We start from the raw sequence: 23583 nt of genomic DNA, 5'->3' as shown, positions 1-23583 counted from the left end.
TTTTTTTGAAACAGAGTTTTGTTCTTGTTGCCCAGGCTGGAGTACAGTGGCGCAATCTCAGCTCACTGCAACCACCACCTCCTGGGTCCAAGCGATTCTTCCGCCTCAGCCTCCAGAGAAGCTGGGATTACAGGCACCCGCCACCATGCTCGACTAATGTTTTTGTATTTTTAGTAGAGATGGGGTTTCATCATGTTGGCCAGGCTGGTCTCAAACTCCTGACCTCAGGTGATCCACCCGCCTCAGACTCCCAAAGTGCAGGGATTACAGGCGTGATCCATGCCCCACCATAAAGCTCTTAACATAGTACCTGGCACATCTTTCAAACTCAGAATTTTTGAAACGAAACACATTTTTTTTAATGTTAAGTATTTCATCTTACTTACTTTAGTCTCTTGAGGCTTTAAAAAATTTACATCAGCTGGACGCAGTGGCTAACGCCTGTAATCCCAGCACTTTGAGAGGCCGAGGCAAATGGATCACCTGAGGTCAGGGGTTCAAGAGCAGCCTGGCCAATATGGTGAAATCCCGTCTCTACTAAAAATACAAAAATCAGCCGGACGTGCTGGCGCACACCTGTAATCCCAGCTAGTAGGGAGGCTGAGGCAGGAGAATCGCTTGAACTGGGAAGCAGAAGTTGCAGTGAGCCAAGATCACACCACTGCACTTCAGCCTAGGCAACAGAGCAAGAATTTGTCTCAAAAAAAATTTATATCATTCCTTTGGGGTTTGCATAGGGCTGGTGATGGGCTACTTACTAAGTTAAAAACAAATTCTTAAGTCTTTGAGAAAATACTTATGCTTTCAGCTCTTCCCCAACCTCTCCAATGAAGCAAATAGAAATATAAAAAGGTCTAACTATAAACTCCTAAAAAGTGCCCATAGAAAGCTCACTACCTGAAACCAGCAGTTGTCCTAAGTTGACCATAACTCAATAGAATTAGAAATCAGTAACATGTTTTTGCTTTTCTTACAGGGAAAGACAGATTCAGTTTTATCATGGAGTTAATCAAATAAATCTGTAGTGGAGGAAATACAATTTCTCCTCAAGCCTCACAAGCTCATAGTTGGGACAGATTCCTATAACAAAAGACAGATTAACAAGAGAAAAACAAGTAATTTTATTAATATATACAGTGTATATCACACAGGAGAAAACTCAATGAAAAGGTAAAACACAGGTAGTGGCTTAGAACTCTGGATTATATAGCATCTTCCACAAAGAATACATTTCAGAGAAGTGTGACAGACAAAGGAAAGCAGTTTTAGGCTTCCAGAGGCAGAAACTGTGGGAAGGTAAACGTATGGCAAGAAACTAACAGTAAGGTTTGTTTGCAGATTCCTCTGGTACTGTCTCAGCTGATTAGAGCCATCTTCTCATCTTGATATCAGGAAAGCATCTTTCTCAAAGAAGTCTGTATGGCTTGCTACAGGTAGGAAAGGACAGTTAAGATAGCCATTTCTGCAACTACTGTTTCTCAAGTACCTTTAGCTTGAAATAATCAGTATGCCAAATCAGCACATTTGGGGGTGGCATGTTCAAATTTCCTTCAGATCAAAAGAACAGAAAGGTCAGAATCTGGCCCTTATACAGTAACTGCATGACAGATGTTGCACTTGAAACAATGATACTCAGAGGAACAGCTATAAATGTGCAAAAATAATTAAAACAAGATTCCAAAATCATGCCATAAACGAAAACAAATTTCAGTTGGATTAAGCATCTAAATGTTAAAAACAAAAATTTTTTAACTTTTGGAAGGCTGAATAAGACTATTTTTATGACATTTCCTATACAAAAACCAGAAAAAGCAAATCATTATGAAAGATTGGTAAGATTACATTAAAATTTAAAAATTCAAGATTTCATAACCAAAATATGAAGACAAACCAGACTAAAAAAGATAGTTGAAACATACATAACAGATTATTAGTATTCAAAATATGTAATATCTAAAAACAGACAAGTAAAAAAACAAAAGAGAAAAATGAGCAAAAATGCCTGTAATCCCAGTGCTTTAGGAGGCGGCGAGATGGGAGGATCGTTTGAGTCCAGGTTTAAGGTTACAGTGAGCTATGATCCTGCCACCACACTTCAGTCTGAGCAATAGAGTGAGATCTTGTCTCTTAAAAAAAAAAAAAAAAAAGGAGTAAAAGATATGGCCTCAGAAATCACACACTGCACTTGCTCAATATCCTGGTAGTTACAAAAGTCAGCACTATAAAATGCAGGAGAAGGCTATACGGGGCATGAACACCAGGAGGCCAGGGATCACTGGTGCCATCTGGAGGCTGGCTACCACATACATAAAACAGTATTTTATAGCGCTTTTAAAAAATATATTTGTATTAAAAATATAAAAACACACGCTAGAATATATGCCACCTCTGGGGACTCTAGGGAGGGAGGAAGGGGACAGGATCAAAGAGGTAACAAAATGAACTTCAAATGTATCAAATATTTGCAATTACATATATATGTGTGTCTGAAGAAAATATAGCCAAATCCTGACATTTATTACATCTGCATGGTAGAAATACATGGATTTTCTTGAACTCATTTGCCTCTCCTGTATCTTTGAAATATGTCAGTAAAAAGTTTTAAGGTAATGAATCCAAAGAAATGGAAATAAAATGTGCTTTTAATAAGAATTTATTTTTACACATTTTAAAAACTGCAATTTTCAGGACATGTAAGAATATTTTTCTAATAGTGAAATAAGCATATTTCAGGACATGTAAGAATATTTTTCTAATACTGAAATAAGCATTTTGGTATAGAAATCACACCCTATGTGTGATCTTTAACTAAAAATACTAATCAAGAACTATGACCTAATATGTTAAACAAAACTATTCTTTGCCCATCCATCTGTCCCCTCTCATAGCCCCATTGCTGGGCGTTAGAATATAGTTCTGTACATCTCTCCATATCTACAAAGAATTAAGATGTCATATCAAAGATGTCCAGAAGTTATATATGGTGGAGAATTAGTTGGCTTAATCGTTGACACGGAACACAAAACACCAAAAGCAACATAATATACAAGACGCAAAATAGAACACTGTCACTAAGGTCAAATAATACAAAAAAAAAAAAAAATCACATCATTTAAATTTGATGCATTGCAAACAAAGTAACTTCTTTAGAATTATTATGTATACAACCTGCAAAGCTCAAAAAGTAATAGCACAGAGCCATAAATCTGATAAGGCACCTTAAAAATAGCCATCAAACATATACAAATATCAAATACAAACACGGTTAAACTGCAAAAGCAGTAACCACAGAAATAAATAGGGAAAAAATATGCATTCTTTCTAGATAGTCTCCTTTTTCTGAAGTAAAGTCTTTAAAAAAAAAAAAAAGTACAAAAAATATTTATCATATATTTTAAAACCTATCATCAAAGTCCAAATCTCTGTTAAAAAAAAGAATGTTTTTCTTCAAGTCAATAAAGTTCAGATTCATACATTTTCTAAAGAAACAATGACAGTCTTCATGCTAAATATAGGAAGAAAAAAGCTTTTAATTATGTTTGTTAACTCTTTTATTCAACAAACATTCAGTGAGTGCTGTGTGAACCTGTTTTAGGTGCTGGGGATATAGAATAAAGACACAATCCTTAGCTGTAGACAACTTAGCCTAATGGAGCTGGATCCACCACTGGCAACCTTAAAGTTACCTCCCCCCTTGGTCCTTAAGATGAAACGCAATTTCAAACTCTGCCATGCTTAGCATCTTGTTGCAAAACAAATAATGGTCTACCTAGTTTGCTAATGATAGCATTGTGGCTCTATTAATATTAACCATCTATTGATGAAGTTAACTTTCAAAAAGGACTCTATGAAAGTTCAGAGGCATAAAGTATTTAAGGACAAACAAGTACTGGTCCGCAACAAAAACAGCATCGGTATTCTGCTTTCACAAAAGCCAAGAAAACCAAGAAAAATTTCATTCTGAGTATATACAGAACTCCTGGACAGAGGTCATTCTATACGTGTGGTACATGTACAAATATGACATAAGAAGTCTGAATGATTGCAGTCATTATTAAACAACGAACTATGCCAAATTAGTCATCAGGTTTCAAAGAATCATAGCCTTCTTTCAAGAGGTCTCGCCATGTTTTAAGGAATCGTGCATTTTCCGTACATTTGAAGGCAAGTTCTTCCACTTGAGCTGATACTGCAGATGTGGCTTCAAGAAGTTTGGTTAATGAAAAGGCTGCCTAAAACAAACAAAAAATAACTCAGACATAATTTTATTTTTAAAATTCTCATCTCATTTTATAAGTAGTCTAAAAAAGCTTAAGGCTTTGAATCCAATGCCCATGTTATTTTCTTTAAAAGTAATCAATTTTCAAACTAAAGCACTGGCTCTTTCAGGGAACCTAAGAAAATTATTTAATATTGAGTAGACTTTGAAGAAACAAGTCTGCTAGAAAAATATCCATTATGTCTGAGACATGACAAATCAGTATTTTTTTTTCTTTTCTTTTTTTTTTTTTTTTTTTTTTTTGAGATGGAGTTTCGTTTTTGTTTCCCAGGCTGGAGCGCAATGGCGTGATCTTGGTTCACTGCAACCTCTGCCTTCCGGGTTCAAGCGATTCTCCTGCCTCAGCCTCCTAAGTAGCTGGGATTACAGGCATGCGCCACAACGCACGGCTAATTTTGTATTTTTAGTAAAAACAGGGTTTCTCCATGTTGATCAAGCTGGTCTCGAATCCTGACCTCAGTGATCCGCCCGCCTCGGCCTCCCAAAGTGCTGGGATTACAGGCGTGAGCCACAGCGCTTGGTCCAGTATTGTTGTTTTCTATCAAAATACACTGGAGTCTCAGCTCAACAAGATAACTTGGACTCCTTGACACTAAGTGCCAGAAGTATCTGAGGGATTTCATCATAAATAATTCTTACTGCTACTTGGGTAACATGGGCACTGACCTGTGAACACTTCAAACAATGAAAATGTATAGATCAAAGAACAGAAACTCTAAGCTCTGACAAATAACATCAAAAAATCACACACAAATGCAGAAAACACTCAGCTCCTGGTGGAAAATTCACTTTTCAGCCAAACGTTTTCTTCACCGATGATATAAAATAAAACATTGTTTCTAAATAACACATTAGCACTTCATTCTACATATTTACTTGCAATCAGTTTGTTCTGCAAAAATAAAAGCTGGATAAGCACTTAAGTCATCCTTAAAAAAATACTTGCGGAAGCAATGAGATAATCTGGTTCATCCCCTAGTTTCCAATCTGCAGGAAAGGTCAGGCCACAGAACTCTCCCAGAAGGTTACACCCTACATACCTCATTCCACTTGACCCACTCAAGAGAACATAAAACTCCCCTTCCCTATCTTCTCCCCTCCAGTGGTGTGTGAGTTAGGGTTGGGAGGTGAGATGCTAGTTTCTGGGGATTCGAGATTTAATAGAAACTATCCTAAGTATGCATTCTAGCAATCCTACAAAGGGAGGAGTCCTGAACTAAACCGTCAATGAAGCCAATCCACGTGACCTAAACCCTTCAAGCTGGGTCCAGCGCTAAGCGGACCTGGGGCAGACAATGGCATTATCAGCTGTCCCTGGGCAAGTAGCCAACTACTAGAACAGCAGGCTCTAAGTCCCATGGAAAGAAATCACAGCCTGATCCTAAGCACCCACAGCCAGCCAGCAAACCCATGCAGTGAAAACTATTCTCCGATGGGAGAAGAAGAGGCAAAGAGAGCCAGCAACAGGCAGCACACAGCTGCGTGGCTTCGGGTTACTGCGGATGATTGAAATCAGAAGGCGAGACAAAAAGAAACCAGTAAGGGGTGGGGCGGGAGGAGGGATAACCCCTTAAGACTCCTCACCACCAAATCTAAAGGGGGAACCCTCAGAGAGGGGTAGCACTTCAGCTGCTGGCATTCTCCCGGCTTCCTGCACTCACGCTCTGGGGCGCAGAAGGGCTGGTCGTCCCGGGTCGTGGGGATTGGGGGACTCCCTAGCCACGCGAGCCCCGCCGCCGCCAATCTTCCCAGAGGCGCCGAGGGGGGACGCGGTCCCGACACCACACTCACATCTCCGATCTGCAGCTCCACTTCCTCCAGCGGGTCCACCGTTCCGCCGCTGCTCCTGCTCGGAACTGGCCAGCCCAAACTCACTGGGCCGCCCGGGGAAGATGCTGCAGAGGCGTCTGAAGAGGAGGGAGAAGAGGGAGGCGGCGGCGGCGGCGAAGAAACCTGCAGCTCCTCAGCGTCTGCCATGGGGAAGGGCTGTGACCGCGGAATCCGGCCCGAGCAGCCGAACCGACACCAACTGTCTTTTAACCACTCGCGCCCAAAGCCGAGAGGCCCCGCCTCTTAGCGCCAGAAATCCCGCCCCGTCTCCTCGTGGGTCTCAGCCCTGGACCACAAAGACTTTTCATTTTTCGGGACAGCCAATCATATGAGTCAGTTCACCTTAGGCCGCTCACGGATCCTGCGCGAGCCTCCAGTGGGGCTCGAAGGGCGCGCGTATAGAAGACTACACCTCCCAGGAAGCCGTGCGCGTCGCCCCGCCTTCTGCTGCCTTTCACTGCGCGTGTGTTGTGCTGTGAGATTCGTGGACCCCTCTGGCCGCGCTCTGGCTGTTTCACCGCGCCCCGGCTGGGACTTGGAGTCTCTTATCTTTCCCTGGTTTGGTACATGACCCAGAAGCCTCGGCTGGCCGCCGCGTCATCCATGGCGCCGGCGCAGAGCGAGAAGGAGGCGGGAACGCAGTGAAGCAAGAGCGGTCAGCAGAGCGGGGAGGCGAACTGCAGCAGAGTTCTTGCTTTCCGGCAGGTGATGGCGCCCCCCGCGGCCTAGAGGTCCAGCGCCCGCCGCGAGCAGCGGACAGTCCTGTTGTGTCCGACCGAGAGTCCTGGTGACTTCGAACATGCTGGTGCCGCTAGCCAAGCTGTCCTGCCCCGGTGAGAGGGAATGGGCGGTGGGGTTAAGTGGAGGAGTTAGGGCAAAAGGGACAAGGCCGGTCCTGGGGGCTGTAGGCACCTCTCGCACCTTCTCTCATCAGCTTTCTCAGGCTATCTAGAGCAAAGGTCACGCTCTGTCAGCTTGATAGTGGACCCTGGCTTCTTCCCTCCGGTTGCCCCAGTTGGAAGAATTAATATCTAGGCTAAAGGTCAAGGGCGGGGAAAACTTGTCAACACGTCCTCCGCACCACCACCACCTGTCAGCACACACATACCTCGGTGGACTCCTGAATCCTGAATCCTGGTTCTAATCCTCAAACCTTTGTTGGAAATGGAAAAAAAAAAAATCGTATTTGCCCAATTTTTCTCCCTGTCCTGACCTGACTTTCGTCTTCGCAGCCGTCCTAGTTCAGTCTAAAGAGATTGAAGTCTGATCTGTCACATCATGGTTGACATTCATATGTTGACCAAGTCTCCTGAGTGTATCTGGAACCAGGAGTTTTTCTGCGTTGTCTAAAATTAACTTTAAGGGCTGGGCGCGGTGGCTCACGCCTGTAATCCCAGGACTCTGGGAAGCCGAGGCGGGTGGATCACCTGAGGTCAGGAGTTCTAGACCAGCCTGGCCAACATTTTGAAACCCCATTTCTACTAAAAATACAACAATTAGCTGGGCGTGGTGGCCCACGCCTGTAATCCCAGCTACTCTGGAAGCTTAGGTAGGAGAATCACTTGAACCTGGAGGTGGATGTTGCAGTGAACCGAGATCGCACTACTGCACTCCAGCCTGGGTGACAGAGCCAGACTCCGTCTCAAAAAAATAAAATTAAATTAACTCTAAGGGCCTTATCGTGTTATGGGTATTCTTTGAACTATCATGACAGATGAAGTTGGATGGTCTTTTTAAAGTTTTACTTAAATTTTTGTTGTTGTCGTTAATTCAAACAGAAAAGTTCCCTAAAGGATCTCATATTCTGTCATAACTGGCTTTATTTTTTTAAAATCTTTAGTTTACTTAAGTTTTGGTGGTAGAATAAGTATAAATATTAAAAATTCAAGGATATTCTTATGAAATTTCATGAAAGTAGAATTTTGTTAAATTTGGCTTCCATATATTAAGAAATTAGAACTTTGTTTAAATTTCATGTCGCCCATGCATTTTTTGCTGCACTTAATGTATGGATAAGATGGTGTTTGGAACATTAGTCAGGTGCTATCTGCTTTAGAGCCTAATTTAGGTGCAATCAGCCTTGAGCCCAGTGCTAACCAAATTCCACTACCATTTCTGTTTTCTTTGGATGGCAATTCATTGCCATTTTCATAGCCTGCTGGCATGAAAGAGGTAGACACCAATGTGCCAGCAGTGTGACTTTGATATGGTGATGCTATGAGTTCGGTGGACTTTGTGACCTCTCTTCTCAACCAAGGAGACTGAATATTTAAATCTCTAAAGTGAGATAACAGATGTGTTTTCAGAAAAGGGGTAAAGATTGTGACTTTTTTTTCCAATCCTTTGGAGAAATTCAGACTACACAGTTCCAATTATTCTCAAGAAAATCAGTAGCTATACAGGCAGTAGAAATACAGTTTGTCATATGTCAATCATCAGTTTTCAGAAGTAAATAACTTCTGTACACTAAACTACAATGCATTGGAAACTATTTTAAATATTCATTATAGTGTATTTGAACTCTTGAACTGAGTTCTAGAATATCTTTATGTATTTAATATACTTTTTTTTCCAAAACTTAGGATAGGTGAATAGTTATCTAAGGCTTAAAAAGTGTTCCCAATATATAGTTTTTTTGTTTTTTTATTTTTTGATACAGTCTTGCTCTGTTGCTCAGGCTGGAGTGCAGTGATGTAATCTCAGCTCACTGCAACCTCTGCCTCCCGGATTCAAGTGATTCTCATGCCTGAGCCTCCCTAGTACCTGGGATCACAAGCGCCCACCACCATGCCTGGCTAATTTTTGTATTTTTAGTAGAGACGGGATTTTGCCATGTTGGCCAGGCTGGTCTCAAATTCCCGGCCCCAAGTGATCCTCCTAACTCAGCCTCCCAAATGCTGGGATTATAGGCATGAGCCACCACGTCTGGCCCCAATGCTATAGTTTTTAGTATGCATAAGTAAATTCATTTCTTTGCCACTTTTTAAAAAGATGACCAAACAGATTTTTATTGTCTAAAATATTTGCCTTTTCACAGAAAATGACTCTGAAAAGCATTAATCTTTTATAGTACCATGTGTCAATCATAAATGAATGCTCTAGTGAAGGAAAGTACAAAAACGACTATCTAATATTTAGTCAACAAATATGTATACCTAACATTAGGTTTTCACATACAACAAGGTCAATGCTTTTGGAGCGTGCTATCTGCTGGAGAATACAGACAACTAAAGACATTTATATTTTTACCCTTTTTTGGTCACATAAATGGTTTAAATTTTTAGTCTAGTGATATTATAACTTTTTAGATTTTTATCATTCTTAGAAAATAACTTTGAAAATCCTAGATTCGAAAAAAAAAAATTACCTGTTTTCTTCATAACATTTTTGTGTGTGGCTATAAATGTTCTTTTTTATAACAGCTTTAATAAACTTTAATAAGATATGTCACAAACCATACAATATATACTATTTAAAGTGTACAATTCAGTGGTTTTTTAGTATAGTCAGAGTTGTGTAACCATCACTGCAGTCTATTTTAGAACATTTTCATCACCCCAAAAAGAAACTCTGTATTCACTCCCAAGCCCCTTCCAGCCTTAGACAACAGTTAATCTACTTTCTGTCTCTATAGACTACCTTATTCTGAATATTTCGTATACATGGAAGCACATACTATGCTGTCTTTTTGTGACTGGCTTCCTTCACATAACTTTTTGTTTTCAGAGTTCTTCTATGTGGTAGCATATATCAGTATTCAATTTCTTCTTATTGCTAAATATTTCATTATTTGGATATATTACTTTTTACCATTTATTGATCGACATTTGAGTTGTTTCTACTTTTGGGCTGTTATAAATAATTCAGCTATTGGCCAACTGTGGTGGCTCACACCTGTAATCCCAGCAGTTTGGGAGGCTGAGACAGGCAGATTGCTCGAGCCTAGGATTTTGAGACTAGCCTACACAACGCAGTGAGACTGCTTGTCTACAAAAAAATAGAAACTATTAGCCGGGCATGGTGGCATGCACCTGTAGCCCTAGCTACTCAGGAGGCTGAGGTGGGAGGATCACTTAAGCCTGGAAAGTCAAGGCTTCAGTAAGCCATGATCACATCACTGCATTCCACCCTTGGTGACAGAGTGAGACCCTGTCTCAAAAAAAAAAAAAGAAAAATAAAAAGTTCAGCTAGGAACATTCATGTGCAAGTTTTTGTGTGGAAGTATGTTTTCATTATCTTAGGGATAGACTTAGGAATGGGTCATATGAAAACTCCATGTTTAACCTTTTGAGGAACTGCCAGACTGTTTTTCAAAGAGACTGCATCATTTTTACATTCCCCAGGAGTATATGAGGGTTCCAGTTCTTCCACATCCTTGCTAACTCTTGTTATTGAAACTGCCCAAGGGGTTCTCCTTGCCCACTACCCAGACAGAGCCAATTTATCAAAACAGGATAATTAGAATAGAGAAGGAGTTTAATTCACACAGAGGCGGCTGTACAAGAGACCATAGTTTTATTATTACTCAAATCAGTCTCCCCGAAAACTTGGAGACTGGGGATTTTAAGGATAATTTGATGAGTAGAGGGGGTCAGAAAATGGGGAGTGCCAATTGGTCAGATCAGAGATGAAATCGTAGGGAGATGAGTTTGTCCTCTTGCACTGAGTCAGTTCCGGAGTGGGAACCACACGACCAGATGAGCCAGTTCATTGATCTGGGTGGTGCCAGCTGATCCATCAAGTGCAGGATCTGCAAAATATCTCAAGTAGTGATCCTAGATTTTAAAATAGTGATGTTATCGCCGGGAACACTTTGGGAAGGTTCAGAATCTTGCCACCTCCAGCTGCATGACTCTTAAACCATAATTTCTAATCTTGTAGCTAATTTGTTAGTCCTGCAAAGACAGTCTGGTCCCCAGGAAGGAAGGGGGTTTGTCCTGGGAAAGGGCTGTGATTGTCTTTGTTTCACAATTAAACTATAAACTCCCAAAGTTAATTCAGCCTACTCCCAGGAATGAACAAGGACTACTTGGAGTTTAGAAGCAAGATGGAGTCAGTTAGATCAGATCTCTTTCACTGTAATAATTTTATCTGTTATAAGTTTTGCAAAGGTGGTTTTATTATTACTTGTCTTCTTGACTATAGCCATGCTAGTGGATATAAAGTAGTATCTCATGTGGCTTTGGTTTGCATTTCCTTGATGGCGAATGCTGCTGAGCGTCTTTTCATGTACTTATTGGCCATTTGTATATCATCTTTGAACAAGTGTCTATTCAGATCCTTTGCCCACTTTTTAATTGGGTTATTTGTCTTTTTATTACTAGGTATAGGAGTTCTTTATGTATTCTAAATATAAGTCCATTATCAGATATATGATTTGAAAATATTTTCTTCCATTCCATGGGCTATCTTTTCACTTTCTTGATGGTATTCTTTGGCGCACAACAGGTTTTAATTTTGATGAAGTGCAATTTAACTGTATTTTTTGTTGTTGCTTGTGTTTTTGGTTGTTCTATCAAAGAAACCATTGCCTAGCCCAAGTGTTGATGAAAAAGCCAAACTCCGTAAACTATTTGGAGATATTAATTCTGAGCCAAATGTGAGGACCATGACCCATTATACAGCCTCAGGAGGTCCTGAGAACATGTTCCCAAGGTGGTTGGGTTACAGCTTGATTTTACACATTTTAGGGAGAGAAGTTACAGGCAAAGACATTATCAATACGTGTAAGGTTTACATTGGCTTGGCCTGGAAAGGCAGGACATCTCAAAGTTCACGAATTTGTGTTGGGCCACATTTAAAGGCATTCTGGGCAACATGCTGCCCATGGGCTCCAGGTTGGACAAGCTTGCCTTAAAAGGTATCAGACTCTTAGTTAAATCTCTTCTAGATCAGGAAAGGGCCAAGAAAGGGAAGAGAATTCTCCACAGAGTGTAAATTTTCCTCACAAGAGACAGCTTTACAGGGCCAATCCAAAAATTATGTCCAAGAAATATATTTTGGGGTACAATACTTTGATTTCCTCTAGGGCCTGTTGTCATGTGATGTTATACCAGAGTCAGGTTGGAGTTGGTATCCTATTGCTACAAAGAGTCTGTTCTGTCAGTCTTAGGATTTTGATATTAATGTTAATGATGGTCAGTTATGTCTGAACTCTAAAAGGGAGAGGGTATAATGAGGCATGTCTGACCCCCCACTTACCATCATGGCATGAACTACTTTTTTGAGTTTCTTTGGAATCCCCTTGGCCAAGAGGAGAGTCCATTCAGTTGGTTTAGGGGCTTAGAATTTTATTTTTGGTTTACACAAGGTCACAAAGATTTACACTCATGTCTTCAAAAAGTTTTATGGTTTTAGCTCTTATATTTGGGTTTGATCTTTCTTATCACCATAATCTTTTTTTCAGCTTTTAACCTTGAAATAGTTTTAGATTTACAGATGAGTTGCAAAGATAGTACTGAGTTCCCATATGCCCTTTGCTGAGCTTAATGTCTTATATAACCATAGTATATTTATCAAAACTAAAATATTAACATTGATGAAATAAAGTTAATTAAACTACAGATTTTATTCAGATCTTCTTTTTCTGGTCCAGGATCCAGTCCAGAGCACAAGGTTGCCTTTAGTTGGCAGGTCTCCATAGTCTACTTCAGTTTGACAGTTCCTCTGTGTTTTCTTGTGTCCCAAGACCTTTACACTTTTGATATGTACTGGTCGAGCATTTTGTAGAATGTCCCTCAATCTGAGTTTGTCTGATGATTTCTCATGATTAGACTGAGGTTAAAGATTTTTGGGGATAAATACCACAGAGGTAAAGAACCCTTTTCACCACATCATATCAGGGGATACATGGTATCAATATGTCTTATTGCTGGTAGCGTTAAACTTGACCACTTGCTTAAAGTGGTATCTGCCATATTTCTCTACTGTAAAGTTAACATTTTTCACTTTCCATTCTCTACTTGTTAGAAGCTACCCAGTAAGTTCATCCCACACTACTCAAAGGGAGGAGAAAACTGAAAGATTTATGGATATATCACCGTCTTTTTTTTTTTTTTTTTGAGACAAAGTGGTTGTCGCCCAGGTTGGAGTACAGTGACGTGGTCCTAGCTCACTGCAGCCTCGAATTACTGGGCTCAAGCGATCATCCTACCTCAGCCTCCTGAGTAGGTAGGACTGCAGGTGCATACCACCACACCTAGCTAATTTTTTTACTTTTTATTTTTTGTTTCTGTAGAGAAGAGGTCTTGCTATATTGCCTAGGCTGATCTTGAACTCCTGGCCTCATGCAGTCCTCCTGCCTTAGCTGAGATTTACAGTCATGAGCCACTGTGCCCAGCCCACCATAGTCTTCTCTACTTTGAACTTTCCCTAATAAAATCTTCGATCAAACAGAATTCATTTTGACATAGGGAGCAGAGTATACTTTTTTCCTGAATGGCTTTCTGGCTATCTCTGCACCATTTAATGAGTAACCATTTCTTCTCCCTAATTTGAAATGGTATCTTTATTATGTACCATATACGTATGTGTACTATTTCTGAAGTCTTTATTCTTTTTTTTTTTTTATTATTCTATCCCCTCTCCTATAACAGACTTCTAATGAATATAGCTTCAAATATAGGTTTTTATATCTGTCAAGAGTGGTTTCGTGGGAGGATTCTCTGTCTTTTTTTAATGATAGGGATGATTATCAAGGAGAACAGAGGTTGAGAAGGGAGTCAAAATTGAAGATCAGAAGGGAGGGGATCAGATGGAGGAATGTCTCTAAGACAACGGTAGAGATAAGCCTCATCATCCAGCTAGAAAGATTAACCCCAGTGGGGAAGAATATAGTCTGTTTCACTATATTCACTGAGTACAATCAATGGGAGAAAAGACATCTCTCCTGCTATAAACTGAGATAATGAACAAAGTATGGGCACAAATACAGATTATATTAGAAGTTATTGCCAAGGAGTTGAGAAAATTCCCATCTAATTGCCTCTGTCTTTATGAGGTTTGATGCTAGGGTACCTGCCCTGGATAAGGGAAAGAAAAGGTAGAGTTGAAGGTTTGAGGACAGCAGAGAAGGTTCAGTGAACATTTTTGCAGATAAATCTTTGCACATTTCTGTTCATTTCCATAAAATACTTTTTGCTGACTCAAAAATGTACACATTTTTAAGGATATCAGAAGATACTGTGGCCAGGCACAGTGGCTCATGCCTATAATCCCAGCAGTTTTAGAGGCTGAGGCAGGCAGATCACTTGAGGCCAGGAGTTCGAGACCAGCCTGGCCAACATGGCAAAACCCCGTCTCTACTAAAAAAAAAAAATCCAAAAATTACCTGGGTGTGGTGGTGCACACCTGTAGTCCCGGATACTCTGGAGGCTGAGGCATGAGAATCGCTTGAAACCAGGAGGCAGAGGCTGTGGTGAGCCGAGATTGCACCCCTGCACTCCAGCCTGGGTAACAGAGCAAGACTCTGTCTCAAAAAAAAAAAAGAAAAGAAACAGCAGCAGCTACTGCCATATATGTAGGTCAGCTTATTTTAAAAAGAACCTGACCATAAAACCAAGTTTGTGCTTAAAGCCATTGACCTACACAGTTACTATACTACTCTGTATTACTCTCAAAGTGTTCAGCTTTCATGGCTAATCCATGAGCCTGACATGAGCTAAATTGAATAAATTTGTTTATTAGTTTTAAAATATTTAAGATTTGAAAACATTGCTTTATGAGAAAAAGCTATTCAAATTGTTCACCTAGGAAAGAGTATAGTCTAATTCACTATACTCATTTATATTTTTATTATAATATATATGAATCTTTATAAATATTCACTTATATTTTTTCAGTCTACTGAGGAAAACTAATTTTAAGGAAGATAATAATTTTCATAATTTTTGTGCAGCATATCAGTGCTTTCATGCCTTAAAAATTAAGAAAAATTATCTACCTCTGTGTGCTACAAGATGGTCTTCAACTTCTACTGTGCCTCGAATTACTACCCATTATACTATTTATCCCCGGGATAAGGACAAAAGATGGGAAGGTAAGTAATAATTTGTGTACAATTCCTGAGACTTTTCTGGATACTTTGTTTCATTTTGTGGAGGAGAGTATAATATTTTTCATAACTTAAAAGCATCCAATAATATTTTATGGCTTTACCAAGTCACGTGCTGCATAATGACACTTCAGTCAACAACTTGACAACATTTATGACGGTAATCCCTTGACATTATAATGGAGCTGAAAAATTCCTATCACCTAGTGACATCTTTTAGAACATAGCTTCCAGACCATCGTAGCTCAACACATTACTCAATTCTTTGTGGTGAGTCTGATGTAAACAAACATACTCTACTGCCAGTTCTTTAAAAGTATACCATATACAGTTATGTACAGTACATAATACATGATAATAAACAACTGTTACTGGTTTATGTATTTACTGTATTGTACTTTTGTCATTACTTTAGAGTGTACTCTTACTTGATTTTTTAAAAAGTTAACTGTAAAACGGACACAGGCAGGTCCTTCAGGAGGTATTCTGGAAGAAGCTAACATTTGCATAGGAGATGACAGCCCATGCGTGTTATTGTCTTTGATGACCTTCCAGTGGGAGAAGATGTGGAGGTGGAAGATACTGATGATCCTGACCCTGTGTAGGCCTAACTAATGTGTGTGTTTGTGTCTTAATTATTATTTTTTTTTTGAGACAGAGTCTCACTCTGTCGTCCAGGCTGGAGTGCAGTGGCTCACTGCAAGCTCCGCCTCCCAGGTTCATGCCATTCTCCTGCCTCAGCCTTCCATGTAGCTGGGACTACAGGCACCCACCACCTCATCCAGCTAATTTTTTGTATTTTTAGTAGAGACAGGGTTTCACCATGTTAGCCAGGGTGGTCTCGATCTCCTGAGCTCGTGATCCACCCACCCCAGCTTCCCAAAATGCTGGGATGTATCTTAATTTTTAATAAAAAGGTTTAAAAGGTATGTGTTTAATGGAGAAAGCTGCCCAGATAGGAGCTCATACTCCCTCAGGGGCTTGCCTTGATCCAGGTGCTTTTAAAGAACTCTTCCCAGACTGGAAAGAGAAGGGGGTATGAAAACTTGTTTTTTATACAAAGTCTAAAAAATTTTTAAATAGAAAAAAGCTTACAGAAAAATGATATAAAACCACTTTTTGTACAGCTGTACAATGTGTTTGTGTTTTAGCTAAGTGTTATTACAAGAGAGTTAAAAAGTTTAAAACATTTAAAAGCTTATAAACTAAAAACATTACTGTAAGCTAAGTTTAATTTATTGACAAAAATATTTTTGTATAAATTGAGTGTGACCTAAGTGTACAGTGTTTATGAAGTCTATAGTAGTGTAATGTCCTTGTCCTTCACATTCTCACTGCTCAACTCAGTCACTCACCAAGAACAGCTTCCAGTCCTGTAAGTTCTGTTCATGGTAAGTACCCTGTACAGATATACCATTTTTAAATCTTTTATACTGTGTTTTGTACTTTTCATACTGTATTTTTAATGTATTTCTATTTATACTATATACGTTTTATACTGTATTTATTTGGTACTTTTTCTGTGTTTAGATGTGTTTAGTTACATAAATACTATTATGTTACAGTTACCTACAGTATGCAGTATAGTCACATGCTATATAGCTTTGTAGCCTAGGACTAACAGTCTATACCCTGTTGCCTAGGTGTATCATAGGCTATACAATCTAGTTTGTGTAAGTATACTCTATGATGTTTGCAAAAGGGCAAAATTGCCTAATGATATATTTCTCAGAAAGCACTTCTGTCATTAAGCTACTTGTGACTGTATTTTAGACAAGTAAATATTTGCTAAATGTATAATAATAAATCTCAAAGCCAAGAATTAGTTTATGGAAACTGAAATAAAGTATATACTGGAACAGAACCTAAGAATATACTCATACTAATACAGTAATATGCTTAATATAATTATTGTGCAAAACACAGGGAGAATTTCCATAAATAATGCTCTAAAGCACAGTGGATATTTTTTAACTATCATGTTAAAAAATTTATCATGTGATTATTGGGTCATATTAATCCCAGAATTTTTATTTCTCCCAGGAGTGAACATGGAAAGGTTTGCAGAAGAAGCGGATGTTGTAATAGTTGGTGCAGGCCCTGCAGGGCTCTCTGCAGCTGTTCGTCTAAAACAGTTGGCTGCGGCACATGAAAAGGATATCCGTGTGTGTCTAGTGGAGAAAGCTGCCCAGATAGGAGCTCATACTCTCTCAGGGGCTTGCCTTGATCCAGCTGCTTTTAAAGAACTCTTCCCAGACTGGAAAGAGAAGGGAGTATGAAAAATTGTGTTTTATACAAAGTCTAATCTTTTGTAATTGCATTTCAGTAATTGTTCCCAAATTACTGGAATATAGAAAACCCTTTTCATGTAACTCTTTTTTTTTTTTTTTTTCTTTTTTTTTGAGACAGAGTTTCGCTCTTGTTGCCCAGGCTGGAGTGCAATGGCGCGATCTCGGCTCACTGCAACCTCCACCTCCCAGGTTCAAGCGATTCTCCTGCCTCAGTCTCCCTAGTAGCTGGGATTACAGGCACCTGCCACCACACCCAGCTAATTTTTTATATTTTTAGTAGAGACAGGGTTCCACTATTTCACTGTGTTGGCCAGGCTGGTCTCGAACTCCTGACCTCAGGTGATCCACCCATCTTGACCTCCCAAAGCTCTGGGATTACAGTCATGAGCCATCACGCCCAGCCCGTGTAACTCTATCTTAGGGAATAATTATATACTTTTTAAATTAAAAAAATAATAATTTATATCAGAATTGTAATTTATGATATTAACAAATAGTTTTGTGTAATTCTTTCTACGTGTATTTGTGTAATGGGTATATGAGAAGATAATAACTTGAGAAGACCTTTGAATATTTCTTGGGAGGCATTTTGTATTTTGAGAGTATTTTTAAACTTGTTCTTTAAGTCTTTGTATGATTGTTCTTAATAAAGTAATAATTTCTGGGACAATGCAATATCTAAAGCCAAAGAGGATAGATTTTCTAAAGAAACATATTAATATGGCTTCTGAGAACCGAAGCAGAAAAACCACAGGTGTGATACCCAGAGGACCAAGTCCAAGTTTTATTGTCTTAAATAAAATTTGTATGAATTTGGTTAAAATCTTAGACTGTCATTTTTTTCTTCTCTAAGATAGGTTATATTATACCTGTCCTACCTCCAAGATTAGATTATTCAGTGGTTGTGAATATACTTGCAAAGATTAAAAAAAATATGAATATCATCTGTATTCTTTCCATATGGAATAAATTGAATTCCAAAAATTTCATCTGTGCTCTCCTTTCTGAAATATCAAGCTCCCTTAAACTAGAAATACTTTAATTGGACCCAATCGAATTTATCCTTTCGATATTATATCAGAAATGGATATTATTGAATTAACATTGATATAATATCAATTCTAATAGAAAATGTTTTTCATGTTAAAGGCCTTTATTGCTTTGGCACCTTTTTTTTTGAGACAGGGTCTCACTCTGTCACCCAGGCTGGAGTACAGTGGCACAATCATGACTCTCTGCAGCCTCAACCTCCCAGCTCAAGTAATTCTCCCACTTCAGCCCCCTCAGTAGCTGGGATTACAGGTGTGCGCCACTATGCCCAGCTAATTTTTGTATTTTTTTAGTACAGATGGGATTTTCCCATGTGGGCTCAAATCCACGGGCTTCAGCCTCCCAAAATGCTGGGACTATAGGCCTGTGAGCCATCACACACAGCCTTTGGTGCCTTTTAATATGTAAACTCAGCAGGTACAATGTCACAACATGTTAATTGTCTTTATCCAAAAGGAAAATAAAATTTGTCTTACCTTTCACCAACCAGGAAGTTTCAACTTAGAGCCAAGCACCTCTCCACAGAGACAAAAAGACATAATGGTCACGTTTCAAAGATGTTTCCAAGACTCCCAAGAGATATATTCCTGTGATACAAAACTGGCAAGACGTTTATTTAGATTTTTAAAAGATTCCCAGCTGGCCGGGTGTGGTGGCTTATGCCTGTAATCCCAACACTTTGGGAGGCCAAGCGGGGTGGATCACTTGAGGTCAGGAGTTCGAGACCAGCCTGGCCAACATGGTGAAACCCCCTCTCTACTAAAACTACAAAAATTAGCCGGGCATGGTGACAGGTGCCTGTAAGTCCAGCCACTTGGGAGGCTGAGGCAGGAGAATCATTTGAACCCAGGAGGGAGAGGCTGCAGTGGGCCAAGATTGCACCACTGCACTCCAACCTGGGTGACAGAGACACTGTCTCAAAAGAAAAAAAAAAAGATTCCCATACATCTCAGACAGAGAAAGGATTTAGAGTGACAAGTTTTCTAAAGGAAATGCCGAAAGAAAATTAGGGGCAAGTTCTTTTTTTGTCATCAGAGTACATTTTATAGTTTTTTATATTTATGTTTACACTTGCAAATATAAACTAAAAACATTTCTTTTTCTTCTTTTATTTCTAGGCTCCACTTAACACTCCTGTAACAGAAGACAGATTTGGAATTTTAACAGAGAAATACAGAATTCCTGTGCCAATTCTTCCAGGTAAGGTATAGTGAATATTCATAGAACTATGGAATTCCACAGCTGGAAGGAACTACATTTCATCTGGCAAAATTTCCTCCTTTTACAGATGAGACCTAAGGCCCAGATATTTGAAGGATTTATTCAAAGCTATACAGCTAGCTGGTGGGAAAGCAGGACTAGAACTCAGTTCTTTTGACTTCCAGTCTAGAAGAATTGAGATAGCCTTGTAAGCCAAGCAGGAATTTCTAACTTAGTGCTTTCATGTTGTTTGTAATGTAATAAATTAGAACTCTAGGCCAAAATTGTAGAAAATAAGTTGAAGGTGTGACCATCAATATAGCACTTATGTAGAAATACATACTGATTTGAGATTTTAAAGTATTTATGTTTTTGTAATGTCTTATCAATAAAAAGTCAGAATTATAAATTAAGCATATATTTATAGGGCTTCCAATGAATAATCATGGCAATTACATTGTACGCTTGGGACATTTAGTGAGCTGGATGGGTGAACAAGCAGAAGCCCTTGGTGTTGAAGTATACCCTGGTTATGCAGCTGCTGAGGTTTGTATAGTTTTATTTTGTTTTTAATATTTATAGGAACTCCTTTTTTAATAAGTGGAAAATTTTGCAAAGTTGAAGAAATAAGTATTTTTTAAAAGTCAGAGGATTTTAGAATTATAAGATTAGAAGGAATCTTTAAAATATCTAATCCAAAGAGTACTTGAATTCCTCATGTTGTACCCCCATCAAGTGATTGTCCAACTTATGATTGATCACCATAAGGGATGAAAAATTGTGGATTGTTGGTAATCTCTTCCTTATTTTGAACAGAACTTATCTACAGTTTTATACTATCCAGAACAAATCTATGCCCTCTTCCAAGGGACAACTTTCTAAATATAATTATTCCTTGCTCTGTCTTCCTCCCTATCTTTACTCTGGAATTTTTTTTTCCGCAGTGTAGGGGTGGTATAGGAGTTAAGGGAAAGGTTTGTCTCTGCCCTCTGAAGGTTCACCAGAAATGAACTGACAATAGAGAGAATAATAGGAGAAAAAGCATACAGATTTATTTAACATGCATAAGCACAAGAGAATGATGACCCGATGACCCAGTGAGGTCCAAATGCTCATCAGTGGGGAAGGGGAAATTGGGTGTTCAGCAATCTTGAAAGGAAGTGAATGATTTTTAGGGAGAATGAATGCACCCAAGACACAGAAATTAACTTGTAAATTATTCTCTTTGGAATTTGAATTAGCCTGAGAGGCAGGCATGATCTTATGAAAAAGTGTTTGTCTAGGTGTAGTTGCCTTCTTCTGTTTTCTTTTCTGCAATAGATATTAATAGTAAGATTTCAGGAATGGGATGGAAGACCATGTGTTCTCTTTGGCAGGTCCAGTCTTAAGGTAGAGAATAGAATATCAGAGAAGAGCCGCATCCAGTGCTTTAGAAGAGATAGGGTTGAAAGACAGGAGGAGGGGAAGGTCAGAGACACCCTGAAGCTGCTGCTCTGGTTTAGCATGCCAGAATGGCATATTTTAGCCTATCGTTTTCTGAGCCCCAGTAGCAGAAACGTGTGATACCCTTCCTCACCCATCGTAAGGGTCACAGCTGACACTCCTGTAACAAAGACAGGGTAACAAGAAAAACATAACAAATTTATTTAATCAAAGTTTTACACGATATGAAATCCTTCAGAAGTAAAGGCCCCAAAGACCCAGGGGAAACCATTTTCATGCTTCAGTACAATAAGAATGGACAGCCATGTGGAAATGTGATTAGACACAAGGGTATGATCTAACGGTAGTAGACTGAGAGAGGAAGCCAGGCAAGGCCTGTCTGTTCACATTCTCTTTGGCCTTTCTGTGTAGCATTTCTTCCTCTGAGGTATGGCTGGAGCAGAAATCCTCTGGAATGAGAGTTTTCAAGGGGAAAGGGAGAAGGAAGAAAGTAACCTTTCTAGGTTTTATGGCCTGTATTAAGGGAGAGGAGTTCTAGTTTCTGTGACTCACCTTGAGGAAGAGGAATCCTGGTTTCTGTGACTTGCTTTAGGGGAGAAAGAGGAATGGGAGAAGGTAAGAAAGACCTTGTTTCTGAGGTCTTCCACTCTTCCTTCAGTTCCAGGTACTCAGCATAGGGGCTGAGTACCAAGGGAAAACATCCCCCTTTTCCTCTGAAGGTTCATAGAAAAATCAGCTCACAAGAGGCAGGTTAGTAGGAGAAAAGGCATACAGGTTGATCAGCATGCATGAAGAGAATATTACAGAGTGATTACCCTACCACACAATGGGGGACAGTTATATGCCTTTCTTGGTAGGGGAAATGGAGATGGGAAAGTATGGATGACTTTAGGGGGATAATAAAAGATTTTTAGGGGAATTCAATGGGCTTGAAGAATATACAGTGACCTGGGACAAAGTCTCTTGAGCCTGCAGAGGAGACAATGGTTTCTGACAGAAGCCTGTCCAAGTTTATTGACAGACTTCAGTCATTCTTCCTGCAGTATGAGTTCAGTTCACGAAAACTCAGGAAACGGACCAGAAGTAATTGTTTGCTTCTTTGGTAGGCCCGTGTTTTAGGAAGATAAGGGAACTTCAGAGAACAACTTCATCCTGTGTTTTGGGAGAGAGAGGATTAAGAGACAGGGACAGTTGGCCGGGGAAGGTCAGAGAGACACTGAAACTTCTTCAGTTCAGCATGTCAAAGCACCATATTTTGGGATATCGGTTTCTGAGCCTCAACTTCAGCATGCCAGGGTGCCATACTTTTTAGGGTATTATCTTCGGAGCCCCATCGCTAGCTAGCTTAAATATTCTCAGTTCTGAGCCCCAACACTAGCTTAAATATTCTCAGTTCTTTCAGCCATGACGGTACATAATTTGAGTTTTGAGTTCTTTCAGTATTCTTGCTGCCCGCTTCTGAATGGATCCTCTTTTTATCCCCTTTACAAAGTGGCACCCAGAATGAATAAACCACTTCATGTCTAGTGTAGAACTGTTATGTTCTCCATTCTAGAAACTCGTCTTCCATTGATTCCCTCAAAGTAATTACATTTTTGGCAACCACATCACACTGTTGATTCTTATTATGTATTACTGGGGAAATTATTAAAAATAAAATCTCAGCTGAGCGTGGTGGCTCACGCCTGTAATCCCAGCACTTTGGGAGGCCAAGGTGGGCGGGTCACGAGGTCAGGAGATCGAGACCATCCTGGCTAACACAGTGAAACCCCGTCTCTACTAAAAATACAAAAATTTAGCCGGACATGGCGGCACATGCCTGTAATCCTAGCTACTTGGGAGGCTGAGGCAGGAGAATCGCTTGAACCCAGGAGGCGAAGGTTGCAGTGAGCCGAGATCACGCCACTGCACTCTAGCCTGGGCGACAGAGCGAGATTCCATCTCAAAAAATAAAAAATAAAATCTCCTAGGACCCAGAAAAATTCTCTTCATAAATTATAAAAAAGAACAAAACAGGCTGGGCGCAGTGGCTCACGCCTGTACTCCCAGCACTTTGGGAGGCCGAGGTGGGCAGATCACGAGGTCAAGAGATCAAGACCATCCTGGCCAACATGATGAAACCCCGTTTCTACTGAAAATACAAAAATTACCTGGGCGTGGTGGTGGGTGCCTGTAGTCCCAGCTACTCGGGAAGCTGAGGCAGAAGAATCACTTGAACCCAGGAGGCGGAGGTTTCAGTGAGTTGAGATCGCGCCACTGCACTCCAGCCTGGCGACAGAGCGAGACTCCATCTCAAACAAACAAAAAAAGGCTGGGCGCGGTGGTTCACGCCTGTAATCCCAGCACTTTGGGAGGCCGAGATGGGCGGGTCACGAGGTCAGGAGATCAAGACCATCCTGGTCAACATGGTGAAAACACCATCTCTACTAAAAATACAA

The 23583-nt window shown here is 39.9% G+C and overlaps 2 protein-coding genes across 3 annotated transcripts in view; one reads left to right on the top strand and one right to left on the bottom strand.

Moving 5' to 3' along the window:
• Positions 1 to 1097: 1097 nt before the first annotated feature.
• Positions 1098 to 6586, bottom strand: C3H4orf46 (chromosome 3 C4orf46 homolog). The gene is made up of 2 exons (XM_003899319.5): positions 6071 to 6586; positions 1098 to 4232 (listed from the first exon to the last, which is right to left on the bottom strand). The coding sequence occupies exons 1-2, from the start codon at positions 6254 to 6256 to the stop codon at positions 4077 to 4079; spliced, it is 342 nt and encodes a 113-aa protein (XP_003899368.1). The 5' UTR covers positions 6257 to 6586; the 3' UTR covers positions 1098 to 4076.
• ETFDH (electron transfer flavoprotein dehydrogenase) overlaps positions 6580 to 23583 on the top strand; it is a 38294-nt gene continuing 21290 nt past the window's right edge. The window contains exons 1-5 of one of the 2 annotated variants that reach the window (XM_003899316.5): positions 6580 to 6942; positions 15006 to 15146; positions 17205 to 17434; positions 19621 to 19702; positions 20130 to 20248. In XM_003899316.5, the coding sequence (XP_003899365.3) occupies positions 6909 to 6942; positions 15006 to 15146; positions 17205 to 17434; positions 19621 to 19702; positions 20130 to 20248 (606 nt within the window). In that variant the 5' untranslated portion in view covers positions 6580 to 6908. Of the gene's footprint in view, positions 6943 to 15005; positions 15147 to 16355; positions 16553 to 17204; positions 17435 to 19620; positions 19703 to 20129; positions 20249 to 23583 lie in introns of those variants that run through there. The other variant, XM_021938898.1, reaches the window with a different exon arrangement.

This window comes from Papio anubis, chromosome 3 (genome assembly GCF_008728515.1).
Source record: "Papio anubis isolate 15944 chromosome 3, Panubis1.0, whole genome shotgun sequence".
In the NCBI taxonomy this organism is placed as follows: Eukaryota; Metazoa; Chordata; class Mammalia; order Primates; family Cercopithecidae; genus Papio; species Papio anubis.
Note: the sequence above shows the minus strand (reverse complement) of the source record. Positions and strands in the feature narration are given on the sequence as shown.